The sequence below is a fragment of the Miscanthus floridulus genome, chromosome 3 (assembly GCF_019320115.1).
Source record: "Miscanthus floridulus cultivar M001 chromosome 3, ASM1932011v1, whole genome shotgun sequence".
NCBI classification, from domain to species: domain Eukaryota; kingdom Viridiplantae; phylum Streptophyta; class Magnoliopsida; order Poales; family Poaceae; genus Miscanthus; species Miscanthus floridulus.
The window spans coordinates 123,971,386-123,984,083 of record NC_089582.1 but is presented as its reverse complement, the minus strand read 5'-3'; the positions used below and the strand labels follow the sequence as shown (position 1 = coordinate 123,984,083).

General features: G+C 41.6%; 1 protein-coding gene across 2 annotated transcripts; it reads left to right on the top strand.

Moving 5' to 3' along the window:
- The first annotated feature begins 676 nt into the window (after positions 1 to 676).
- LOC136542321 (E3 ubiquitin protein ligase RIN2-like) lies at positions 677 to 10,584 on the top strand. 2 transcript variants are annotated; one of them, XM_066534698.1, is made up of 12 exons: positions 678 to 1,129; positions 2,759 to 2,836; positions 4,536 to 4,622; positions 4,690 to 4,811; positions 5,892 to 5,988; positions 6,481 to 6,586; positions 7,278 to 7,435; positions 7,535 to 7,672; positions 7,758 to 7,825; positions 8,691 to 8,900; positions 9,814 to 10,174; positions 10,271 to 10,584. In XM_066534698.1, exons 1-12 carry the CDS (start codon positions 917 to 919, stop codon positions 10,328 to 10,330), a joined length of 1,698 nt encoding a protein of 565 aa, XP_066390795.1. In that variant the 5' UTR covers positions 678 to 916; the 3' UTR covers positions 10,331 to 10,584. The 2 variants fall into 2 exon arrangements, with proteins under 2 accessions (XP_066390796.1, XP_066390795.1); XM_066534699.1 differs by lacking the exon at positions 2,759 to 2,836 and having other exon boundaries at positions 677 to 1,129.
- The last annotated feature ends 2,114 nt before the right edge of the window (positions 10,585 to 12,698 follow it).

Genomic DNA, 12,698 nt, shown 5'->3' with positions numbered 1-12,698 from the left:
AAGAAGCTGAACCAGCCGGATTTAAGGTAAGCCCTTTCAGCCTTTTTCTTGTTAGTTTCAGTCAGGTTTTATCAGCCGTATTACAGTGTTTTTTTCTCACACCAAATCAGTCCAGCCAGAGAACAGGGTGAATCTGTTCACTGTACACCGCAGAACCCCGCCAAACGAGGGGCTGGAATAGAAGTTTCCGTGTGTCGGCGCGCGGTGGCCAGACTGGGTCACGCGGCAGCGCCCCCGAACCGAACGTCCGAACCCACGGTGCCACTGCTGACTGCCATGCGGCCACGCCTGCCTCCCCCACGGGGCTCACCTACCGAACTCCCTTTCCGGTACCCGCTGACGCTCGGGACCCACCTGACGAAAACCCATCTCGTCGCGGGCGCATGACGCTCGCGCGGTACCGACTACCGATAACTCCTTCCAGAAGTGGCACATTTACGCAAACCCCCCTGCTATGCAAAGGATTCGTGCCATGCGTCCATACCTGCTTCGCGAAAGGCTAGATGACACCATGAACACAATCATGCTTACTGTCAAGGACTGTTATGCGAAAGTCTCTAGACTTAAACCCCGTCAAATAAATACTGCTAACCCTGGATTAATCAAAGCCTATCCCGTAATTAAACTGATCTAGAAATCTAGAAATAAAATAAAATATTCCCCTCGCTGCCGCAATAATTTTGTCCCCACTCCGCTTCGGCCCTCCCCTGTTCCTCGCGTTCCTGTCACGGACCCTCGGCCTCGCCATCGCTCGCGGCATCGCCGCCTGCCCTCCCCTTCCCCACGCGAATAAAGCGCCGGAACCGGAAGCGCGCGCGCCAAGCAAAGCCCCCCCAGCGCTCGGGATCGGGAGCCACCACCCCTAGTGTTAGGGCTCGGTTTTGCCTCGTTCCGGGCGTCGACCGATGCGCGGCGCATGGCGGCGGTGAACTGCCTCTACGTCGCGGCCGCCTCCACGGCGGCCAGCGCCGCCGCGCTGCAGTGGTGGGCGTCCTCGCTCCTCGACGGAGACGCGGGGGCCGGCGGGGATGGAGACTGGCTTGGAGCCGTGCTGCGGTCGAGGGTCACCGTCGCGCTCCTGGCGAATCTGGCGGCCCACGTGTTCCTCGTCGTCATCCTCGCGCTCAAGGTGACTTTGGCTCCTTTGTTCCTTCTCTATTTAGTATGATTTTCGTGGGTGGCAAGATTGATGCTGGTGTGGGTTTCAATGAAGGAGATTAGATTGTTGTGGTGTAGGCACGGCACGATTGGTCAGCTCATTGAGCTGTGTTTCATGTTCTGTGTTACTTGCTGTATTTATTACGTACTTCTGTAGTGGCTGGTAATCTATTGCTTTGATGGCTCAATTTTGATTGGAGATTTATTTGACTTGCCTAATTTGGAACTTAGGAGCTGGTTCCCCAAATGAAGGTGTTTTGAATGAGCAACAAGGAACATGTTGATTGAATTGGCAAACTCCGGATTTTCTCTTTGAAGGGAATGTTGGAATGAGCTAACTGATGTAGATAGTATGAGACTATGAGTGCAAATGTTGCACATCTAGCTATATTCCTTGGCTTATGGCTTATGCAGTTCTATTTGACTGTAAAACGTAAAAGTTCTAGAGTGTATGGGTGAGGAATGCTTGTCCTTGTAATGTGATATCCCCTTGGTTAGGATGTCATTTCCTCTTGGCAGTTTATAGCTTCATGTTTTGTTTTTTTTATTTGATTGCTGCGGTGGTAGCCATTGACTACTACTATTGTGGTATTTGGGAGGGTGCTAGTCATGATGTCATGTTCATTACCAATGCTGATTAGTAAAGAAATGTCAGGGGCAATAGAAGCATTTCAGTATCAAATTGTTGTCTGTAGTGAGTGCAAATTGTGGTTGCAGTTGCAGCATAATTACCTTTAGGCTTTTTATGGATGGAGTTCAACATGGGAGATGAGCATTTGAACATCTTATTGTTATTTTACTAGTGTAAAAACCAATGTTTTTTTAGGCGCTAGGCGGTTTCTAGGCGGTGACCCATCGCCTAGCGCCTAGGCGTGCCTAGGCGCGCCTAGGCGTTTTCTAGGCGTACAGAGCAGGAAGATAGAAAGGAGCAGCCGAGCAGAGGAGAGAGGAGCAGGGGGCATGCGGAACTCACCTTGGGGTTCCCGAGAGGCGGGGCGAGGGGCAGCGAGGCAGGTGAGGCGTGGAGCTCACCAGCAGTGGCGGCCCGGCGAGGAGGGGGCGCACGGGAGCTCCAGGGGCGGCGGCGGGCCGGCGGACGGAGGCGGCGCGAGGAGGCCTGCACGGAGGGAGAAGATGGCCGGTGATGCGGAAAACGGGTCCACGGCGTCAAGTACAAGCTTCGCGCACGACGAATCGGCCGGAGACGTACCGTGGCCGGCGAATCGATCCTTCCCGCGCCGCCGCTTTCTTTCCCACGCAGCCGCCCGCTCGCGCGCGCGCTCTCCTGCCCGCCAAAATGCGCGCGCATCCCGCCCAGGCGCCGCCTCCTTCGCAAACGCGCGCGCCGACCGCCTAGATGCCGCCTCACCCCCTAGGCCCCGCGGGAGGCCTCCGCTTAGCGCCTAGTCGCGCCTAAGGCGAGCGCGGAATCGCGCCTTGTTTTTCACTGGTAAAAAACTCTCTACATAACTTACTTATATATCAAGCATGTGGGAGCCTCCAGCACTGGGTCTGCCCTTTACTTATATATCAAGCATAGTTCTGCCTTTCCATTGTTTATGGTGCAGCAGTGTTAATGCTGTTTCCTTTTGCCGTGCAGACTCTATTTTTTGTTCAGCTAACTTCTATAGAGACCAGAAAAGTGTTGGAGCACATCATTAACTATGTAATTTACAAGGTACTTTCTCTCTTGTATTTTCAGTGCCCTTCTGCTAAGCATCCTAAGAAAAAAAAATCCTGCACTGAATTAGCTGAGGGTTTCTTGTTGCTTCTGGCGATCTTACCACTAATGAACTTGTTTTAACCTTGTAATGTTCTGCATAATCACTTTCTACAACCATGTATGTTTGATAAGATAGCACTTCAATGTAGTGCCTTGATGAGTAGTGAGACTCGAAACAGCATGAATGCATGACAGTGAACTTCTAGTTTGTGATGAAAGAAAATGCAACATACTTTTTGTCAACCAAAATAAATTGTGGCAGAATGGTTGTGCATTCTGATAGTGTTTGTATATTTGCAGTATAACATAACCTTTTCTAATTAACTATTCACTACCTCCTCTGATCACAAATATAAGCCCATCTGTCAAACTTTGCTAATTTCGACCATCAAATATCTGAAAAATTATATAGATTGAACACAACCTTGACATGACTAGATTTATTATGAAAAATACTTTTTATAATATATGACTCTTTTCATTTAAGATATACTCCCTCTGTTTCGAATTGTAAGTCGTTTTATCATTTTGTCCTAAATCAAAGATCCCTAGCTTTGACCAAGTTTATAGAAAAATCCCCAAATATCTACAACATCAAACAATATTCATTAGATGCACCATGAAATATATTTCTGTAGTGCATTTATTTGATATTTTAGGTGTTAATATACTTTTCTATAAACTCGGTTAACGCTAGAGAAGTTGACTTAGTACAAAGTTAAAAGAACTTACAATTTGGAGCATCAGGAGTGTATCTGCATAGATATCATCAATCAAATTTGAAAAAGAAATTTGACATAGGACAAACATAGATCGTCCTGTATTTATGATCGGAGGATGTATAAATTAATTTACATAATCACCATTGTGCATGTTTTATGTATTTGTTTAGCTTGAAGTGCCTTTTGAAGTAGCAGTTATAATTTGATTATAATTTTGCACTTCTAATGTTGCAAAGGTATGTTTATAACTGTGTCAGTGTACAGCGCACTAACTGTTCTTCATAGTTTAAAGGGATGTTTATCAACTCAACAGAAGAACAAACACACGAGTTTTAGCATACTATTAAGTTGCATGCACCGACCAGTTCAACCCAAAAGCTTAAGCTGATGGGGAGAGGTGGGCAATTCACTTATATTCCAACACTCCCCCTCACGTGGAGGCTCCCTCAGGCCTCAGACGTGGAATAGGAGCGAGCAACAATTATTTCATTTAATTGCGCTAACCAGGATTCGAACTCAAGACTTCTGGCTCTGATACCATATTAAGTTGCATGCACCGACCAGTTCAACCCAAAAGCTTAAGCTGATGGGGAGAGGTGGGCAATTCACTTATATTCCAACACGTACATCTACTAAATGGGTTGCTGACTAATAAAAAAATGACTAATTAGTTGTATGGTTGATACATGCTAGATGTCATGTATCCGTCAGCTACGGTAGATGAGGTCTTTTATCAATCCTAGGTCTTAACAGCCGTTCTTGAAATGCTGCACAAAGTATGTTATTAAGTTGCAATTGACTATCCTTCATATATCTTTTGTTAGCCCTGTTGTCATACTTTGTCATTCATTCATTATGTTCTTGCTGTCCACAATTTGAATAATGATGAGGACGAGCTATTTGTGATACAATTAATCGGCGTTCTGTTACAGGGAACTTTTCTCCCACTGGTTGTGCCTCCTACTTCTCAGCAAATTATCCTTTGGTCAACTTGGTTGGTCATTCTTTGTTCACTGAAGGTACTCTGCAACTTGTGCTTGTTGAAGTTCTACCAATCACATTAACTGAAATGCATGTCACATCCAGATGTTTCAATCATTGGCCAGAGAACGTCTAGAGCAGCTGAATGCTTCTCCCTCAGCGACTCCTTCAAAATATTTCCGTGTGTACTCTGCATTGCTTCTGGTTTTATCAGCTGATCTGCTTTGGTAATATTCCCTGGTTAGTTTGTATTTAGCCATTTATTTTATACCTGCATATAGCACAGTGGTCATTTTTCAATATGCACAAGGTCAATGTTTTTTGATCGTCCGATTAATCGTCCTTATCGGTACTTAGCACTTGATTAGGCCCTCCGATTCGATCAGAGCGATCAGAAACCTGATCGTCCGATTAATCGTCGATTAATCGCGATTAATCGTCCGATTAGGTCTCTTTGCCGATCAGCACTTAGGATGACATATATGAATATATAGTATATGGTATATAAATATATAGTATATGGTATATTATATAGTATATTGTATATTATATATGTACCATACATATATATAGTATATGGTATATAGTATATGGTATATGCTCGATGTCTACTATATAAATAGTAATGCTCGATGTCTACTGTATAGTATATGGTATATGCTCGATGTCTACTATGGTATATAAATATATATATGAATATATAGTAATGCTCGATGTCTACTATATAAATATATAGTATATGGTATATTATATATATACCATACATATATGATATATACTTATATAGTCCTGCTATATGCTGGACGATTATATGGACGATTAGACCGATCAGAGGTCGATTAATCGTCCTAATCGGTACCAGACCGATTAGGAACGATAAGCCGATCAGAAAACATTGCACAAGGTAATCCTTGAGTATTGCATTTTCATCATGACATTTTATCTATTTACTCACCCTTCCATAGATGGTAACCAGCAGTGCAGCAGTATCATGTATTAATGGAGAATCCTTTTGCTGCCCATGCTTATTGTTTTATTTCTTACAATCGGCCTGTTCGCTAGTTGGTTTTTGGGCTGATAAGCCCGGCTGGTGCTGGTTTGTTGTGAGAGGAAAACAATGTTGGCTGGCTGATAAGTCCTGGCTGAAACCAACAAGCGAACAGGCTGAATGTACAATTTACTGTATCAAGTCTGTCTCTATACATTATAATATTTAGCATTTTTACAATCTTTAGGCCTATTTGTTTTAGTATGTTCTTTCTGTTAAAATGGACTCACCAGTGCTTTATTATCTATATATTCTCCAGGATGTGGCTCTGTGTAGGGTTCTGCAGCTCCTGTAATTCCAAGTTGTTTTGGCTCCTGTTCTTTGAACCACTTAGTATTGCCTTTGATACACTGCAGGTAATTGAATCAGGGTTATTCAAGATGTCACTCATTGAGCCCTTTCCATTGGCCATTTGGCCTGGAAGCTTGATTTTGGTTAATACTAGCTGTCTGTTATATCTGTTGCTATGAATCTTAAATAAACTATCGTTACAATCTGAAATACTATATGTGGACCTATTTATCATTCACAACTAATTATCCTTGAATAAAGAAAGTACATGTAAAACATTCAACACTCAACAGATCATCAAGTCATAGAGATTCATCATATTATAAGCCCCTACAAATACGACTGTGCATGGATGATCACATCCTACACAGCAGCACGGATAGAAAACCAATGCACATAAAATTCCCAAATGGTGGAACTTGTCACTCAAATCTTCATAAGTAGTAATGATAAACTGTGAATTTTAAAAACTGTCATGAAGGTTTGTGTGCATACTGTGGATGTTCAGTACTTCTGAGTCTCTTCATGACTTATCTCACAGTGATTTCTGTTGGCAGTCTATCATGGTGCATGGGTTTCAGTTATTTGACATCTGGCAACGGCATCTTATGGAAAGTGGTGCAGACTTTCTTGATTTCCAGAAATCTTATAAGCAAGCAGCAGGTGATAAACTGCTATTTTCTCATCTTTGATTAGCTTATGAGTTTAGTTACTACAGTTAATTAACTAATGTGGTGTGTAAGTTATTTGATCTGCAAATCTTGTGGTTGATTGTTTCTTAACTTTAGTGACCATCAGAGGAATATAGATACTACCACTAAATAAAGGTGGGATCCTAGAATGCATACAGTGAAAGAGTCTAAATTTAAACTTAAACCTGCAATATCTTTTTGAAATTTAGGGCAGCTTTGAAAATATGAGCACGCTAATCTGAAAGATCGTTTCATACTACTGAACTACTCCCTCTGTTTCACAAAGGTTGCAGTTCTTTGTCGTAAGTCAAGCATCTATATGTCACGAAAATATTTCTCATGGTGGATCGAAAAACATAAACCTTATGATGTTAATAATCTATATGAATTTATAGAAATTGATGGTCAAAGATAAAAAGTTTTTGACTTCGGACAAAACTAAAACAGCCACTGTTAGCATTTAATACCTGCTATTACTTTGTATTAATACCTGCCATTACTTTGTATTGGTTGTGTACTGCCTGGGACTTTCCCCCTCTTAACTCTCTAGCTTAGCCTCTCTCTATTCATTGTCTATTGGAACATGTCAGTTCAATCGCGGTCCGTCCACTTGATGATTTCTTATCACTTCACCAGGGTCTGACCATTCTTTGTAATTGCAGGATCTTTTTCTGAATGGAGGGGCAAGCTTACTAGGAACTTTGGTTTTGCCATTGATTTGATAAGCTTGTTGATGTCACTTGGTCATTACTCGATGATCTTTTGGCTTCGTGGTATGGCGTTTCATCTGGTTGATGCAGTTCTCTTATTGAACTTGCGTGTAAGTGACCTTTTACTTAACAATTTAATGTTGTGACGTTTACATAATATATTTTTTTATATATAGTGTGTTGATATCATTCATTTGAAACATTTCCAGGCTCTTATAGTTTCCTTTTTGAAGAGGATTAAAACTTACATCAAGTTACGGAAGGCACTTAGTTCACTCGATGGAGCACTTCCAGATGCTACGTATGATGAAATCTGTGCATATGATGATGAGTGTGCCATCTGCAGGGTAAATAATTACCTAGATCTATAGAATCACATGGGGCTTCAGTCCTTGTGTATCTGAACCCTTTTCTTTCTCCTGCAACTTGCAGGGACCAATGGGTCGAGCTAAAAAGTTGTCCTGCAACCATCTATTTCATCTAGCTTGTTTGCGATCATGGTATGCCCTTACTTTTCATATATAGTGCAATTGCCTCTTGATAGTTTGCATTACAGTTAATAGGTTATATTCATAACACAACCCTTTCAGCTTACTCCCTCTGCCCTAAATTATAGGTCATTTCGGCTTTTCTAGGTACATAGCTTTTGCTGTGCACTTAGATATACGCTATGTCTAGCCAAAACGACCTATAATTTGGAACGGAGGGAGTACTATTCTGCATGCTCCAGAAATGATGCTCCTACTGTTTGCTTGAGGAAGTGCTGCTTATATTATTGTAATTGGCTAGCTGATGCTATGATTTAAATTGGCTTGCAAGACCAGTGCTCCTGGCTTGGTTCTTAGTTTTCTTGTTGTAATGAGATATGTGAAGAAAGGGAAACTTTAGGGTACGTTTGGTTGGGTATGCTAACTTAATATGGCAAAAGTTGGTCATTCTAGTGTCTATGCGTGTAGCTTAGTTTGCCACCAAAATTTTGGCCTACACATGAATTTTGGTCATCCCCATACAATTCCTTGTGCCGATATAATGGCAAAACTAGAGGTGTCAAATTTTATTGCCAAAACATTGGTGAGTTGATTGGATTCTCACCAGCCGATAGGGTGGCTGAGGCACAATTGGTATGATCCCTTTTATTTCTGAGCAGGTCAGTAGGGAATACTTTATCGAAATGAATTCGAAGTTTGTATGCATATGAACAGGGGAAGGAATGAATTAGTACCTTGAGCTATGAAAGGAGTAGTGCTGGAAGATTTTCCCTCTAAAGAAAGGGACATTGGCTGAATTAGTAGCATTTGTATGCAGTATCTACATGGAGATCATCGCATTTTTTATTTTATCCTGAAATTACATTGTTATGTCTAGGTTGGATCAAGGGCTAATGGAAGGTTACTCCTGTCCAACTTGTCGGAGACCGCTCTTATTGTCATCTGAAGGGCAAACAAGGTCTATGACTGCGGAGGTAGCAAATGTTCAGCGAATTGTGGAACAGCTTACTATGGGGATGAATCAGCAGAGAGTTCCTGGTAATGACCATCCTGTTGAACAGCAGAACCCTTCAGATGCTGTTTGGAGGTATGTATCAGTACTAGTTTTTTTTTCTATCATCTTATTTTATTTTTGCACTGTATTCACGATGATACTGAATTAAAGGTGTGAATGGGGCCACTAGCTACATTAGCATAGCAGTTACTTTATCAGAGCATAGCAGTTACTTTATCGCGTTTGGCCGGTAGCCGCAGGACGCCGTAATGAAGCTTTGGCGCGCCGAATGTGTGGCGGACAAAACGATCGCCAGACTATTGGCGAGAGTTGGCGCAGCAGCAGACAGGAAACAGCGCCGCACTTTTGGCTTGCCCAGTGTGCGGCAGCAACCAAACACTGCAGCGGCGTGCCACAGTTCGGTTGCGGTGTCCTGCGACTACTATCCAAACAGACCCTATGCAATTTATTGCATTCGAGAAAGTACTATTAAAAAGATACCCATGTTTGATGTGTACACCAGTCCTAGGAAGATTGCTTTGGTAGATACAGTTAACTAGCTGCATGAGCATTTGGGTTAATGTATGTCTTCTTTCCGATTCTCTGAACAAATTGTTCGGGGACCTGAACCACGTTGGAAATAGTGTTTTGTGGAAAAGTGAGTGCACCCTGCAGCCTAGCCAAGACCTTTTAAATTCATCAGTGCTAATATAAGATGAGAAGGAAATCAACATGATGTAAGATCAACTGATAGCTGATCTTGAGATTTGTCTTTTCCTTAGATTCACTGCATCTTTATGAAACAGTAGCGAGGAGCCTAAGGGCCAACATTTCTACATTAGTACTGCTGATGTAGCGAATGAACTTGGGCAACATGCTCAAACAACAGCAGATCAAATCTCTAGCTAGCATGTTCACTAAAAAAAAATCTTAGATTATATGGTTGGTTTTGCATCAGCGATATTAATCTTTTGGTTCCTTGATCTGTTCCTTGTCGGTGATGCAGAGGTGTTGGTCTGGATGCTAGCTGGATTCCACCGTGGTCAAGCCCTGTGATGGACAATCCCAGTTCCTCTAGTGCAGTGAGGTCAGTAGGTCTTACTGGAGTTCATATGATGATGAGGCAGTTGGCTTCTGTGACAGACAATTATGGGCATGCTGATGGTACCTGGAACCTATGGCCCGAGCCGATGGCAGGGTCCTCTCTTGTTCCATCCACTTCCTCGATGCCTGGTAGTGCATCTGCTTCTGGATTGCGGCTCCGTGGTAGTGCAGGCACAGGCAATGGAAGTTTTTCAGAGGTACTCACTATGGTAGATAGAGTGCGGGAAGTTCTACCTCATATCCCTGATGAGCTAATTATAGAGGTATGTGTCTGTCTCGCACAAGCCTGGTCATAGTTAATTCTTGTGACTTTACATCCACTGACGCCTTTCCTTGTTTGTTCTCATTTCTTGCTGTAGGATTTGATGAGGACAAGCAACATAAACGCGACTGTGAATAATCTTCTGCTGATGCAATAGTAGATACGTCAATGCAACATATAAGTATGACGTTTACTGGCTATAAAAGCTTATATAAGAAAAAACATGTATAGTTAAAGGCGAGCCTGGGTGTAACAACACTCTTTGGTTCTGTAATAAAAGCCTTTTTTTCTTTATTTTTGTTCGCAGAGGTTTGTATAGCAACCATAGTTGTATAATATCATGCTCGTTATGCTATAGGTTAGTGTATTTAGAAAGATATTGCCATCGGAATAAAATTTGTTTTGGGACTATATAGCATGCGTCAGTAAAGCACTTGTCGGTACGTATCATCTTCCAGCTTCTATTTGCGCACGCGGATTGGTAACCTGCAGCTATATGGTGAACATTTGATGTATTTTTTGAAGAAAAGCTATAAAAACTCCCCGGTGTGGAATGATCTGTTAAAAGTCAAGCACATCTACCTAAAAGGCAGGTCTGTGAGGATTGAGCCTTTTAACTGTGTGCCATTATAAAAAATTGGACCTAGTTTACGAGCCATGCTATGACGCTAAACTTTTTTTTTTTTGTCTTCTACGTAATTTTGTCCGCCTTTTTATCATTTTTTCGCCGTATGACTGTCCTGACACGTGGGCTTAATCAGTGAAGATGTCTAAAATAACCCTCTTTGATTAGGCTGTGTTTAGTTCGTGAAATCAAAATTTTTGAATGTCACATCGAATGTTTCAGGGATGTCGGAATGAGTTTTCGGATACTAATAAAAAAACTAATTACATAGCTCGCCTGGAAACTGCGAGATGAATTTATTAAACCTAATTAATCCGTCATTAGCGCACGTTAGTTACTGTAGTGCTTATGGCTAATCATGGACTACTTAGTCTTAAAACATTCGCCTCGCGATTTTCAACCAAACTGTGCAATTAGTTTTTTTTTGTCTATATTTAATATTCCATACATATACCGTAAAATTCAATATTATAATTTAGGGTAAAAATTTTTAGGAACTAAACCCGCCTTATTCTACGTGTCCTTCCTCTTCCTCAAACGTAGCGCCGCATGCACTCACCGGCCCTATCTCACCGATTGATTGATTGGTGGGTCCCACTTATTTTTAGATTTTTTAATCGTTTCATTCACATCTCCACCGCCTCCACGGCTCCGAGCCGGATTCAGTGACTTTATGAAGCAAACACAGTGTAACTTTGCCTTGATCTCCACTCTCCAACTAGCATCTAACGGCTGTACAGATTTCCAGGTCCACCAACCCACACAGCAGGACATGCACAGTAGAGCAGCACAGAAGATTCTGACAGTTTGCAGGTAAAGCAAAAATGACCGGCAGCAACTCGCTCTCAAGAATAAACTAGCAGCCACCAAATAATATTTCTAAAAACACAAATAACTTTCTACATTTTAGCTCACATCTATATCTACATTTTTCTTTTTTTCCATATTATTTCTCTGTTAGCCTCCGCTCGATTTTTTAGTTGTTTTTTATTTTGCTGAGTTGAACGATTAAACTAATGGTCTAGCTCATAAACTGGAATCCTAAACAGTTTACTGTCTAATCTAATCTAAATAAAAGTATAATCTCGATAAAGGTTGACACGTGAAAAATTGAGAGAGGTCTATCATTTATCATGAATTCGGCTGATGGTTTCTGCGGGTGATAAGCCAGCTGAAGCTGATTTGTTGTGAGAGAAAAACATTGTACCATAGTTGATAAGTTCAAGCGAACATGCCATGCTAGTTATTATTAAACATGCAAAATTTCTCTCCACAAATTTTTTCAATAATAAATACGAAGGCCTATTCCAATACGTATTGGGTCATGCCCTATGTATATCATATATATGACTCGGACACATGACCATGCTTATTCAAGTTAAAACAGCTCGCATCTAACGATGATACAGAGTCTGATTTATAAACGTGATTTCGTTGCATCGCACCGGCACATTTGCTAGTAAATAATAAATCTATAAACTAAAAGGGGTTTTTTTATCTCGATACGTTTTCAGAATTTTTTTATCTTGGTATGTTTTCATATTTTTTATTTGCTTTTTTGGTTTTCCTTTCTTTCATCTGCTTCGGTTTGCGGAGTCGTTAATTTTCTAGTCTTCCTTTTTCCATCCGCTAAAATGTATAGAGCTATTTGTATTGTTTTTAGCTATATTACTTTGTTGGCTACCAGTTTTATTTTTGACAGTGAGCTGCTGCTGGTCATTTTTGCTTCACCTGCAAACTGTCGTAATCGTTTGCTTGAAATCGCTTGTGCTGGTCTACTGTGCGTGACCTGGAAATATGTACAGCCGTGAGATGCTAGTTGGAGAGTGGAGATCGAGGCAAAGTTACATTGTGACTTTGCTTCGTAAAGTCACTGAATCCGGCTTCCCACGGCTCTGCC

What these genes read in the sequence shown, in the direction of transcription:
- LOC136542321 (XM_066534698.1), top strand. Translation starts at nt 917, where the DNA reads ATGGCGGCGGTGAACTGCCTCTACGTCGCGGCCGCCTCCACGGCGGCC. An exon ending in TCGTCATCCTCGCGCTCAAG is followed by an intron (nt 1,130 to 2,758) that starts GTGACTTTGGCT and finishes TTTGCCGTGCAG; the next exon opens with ACTCTATTTTTTGTTCAGCT. An exon ending in ATGAGTGTGCCATCTGCAGG is followed by an intron (nt 7,673 to 7,757) that starts GTAAATAATTAC and finishes TGCAACTTGCAG; the next exon opens with GGACCAATGGGTCGAGCTAA.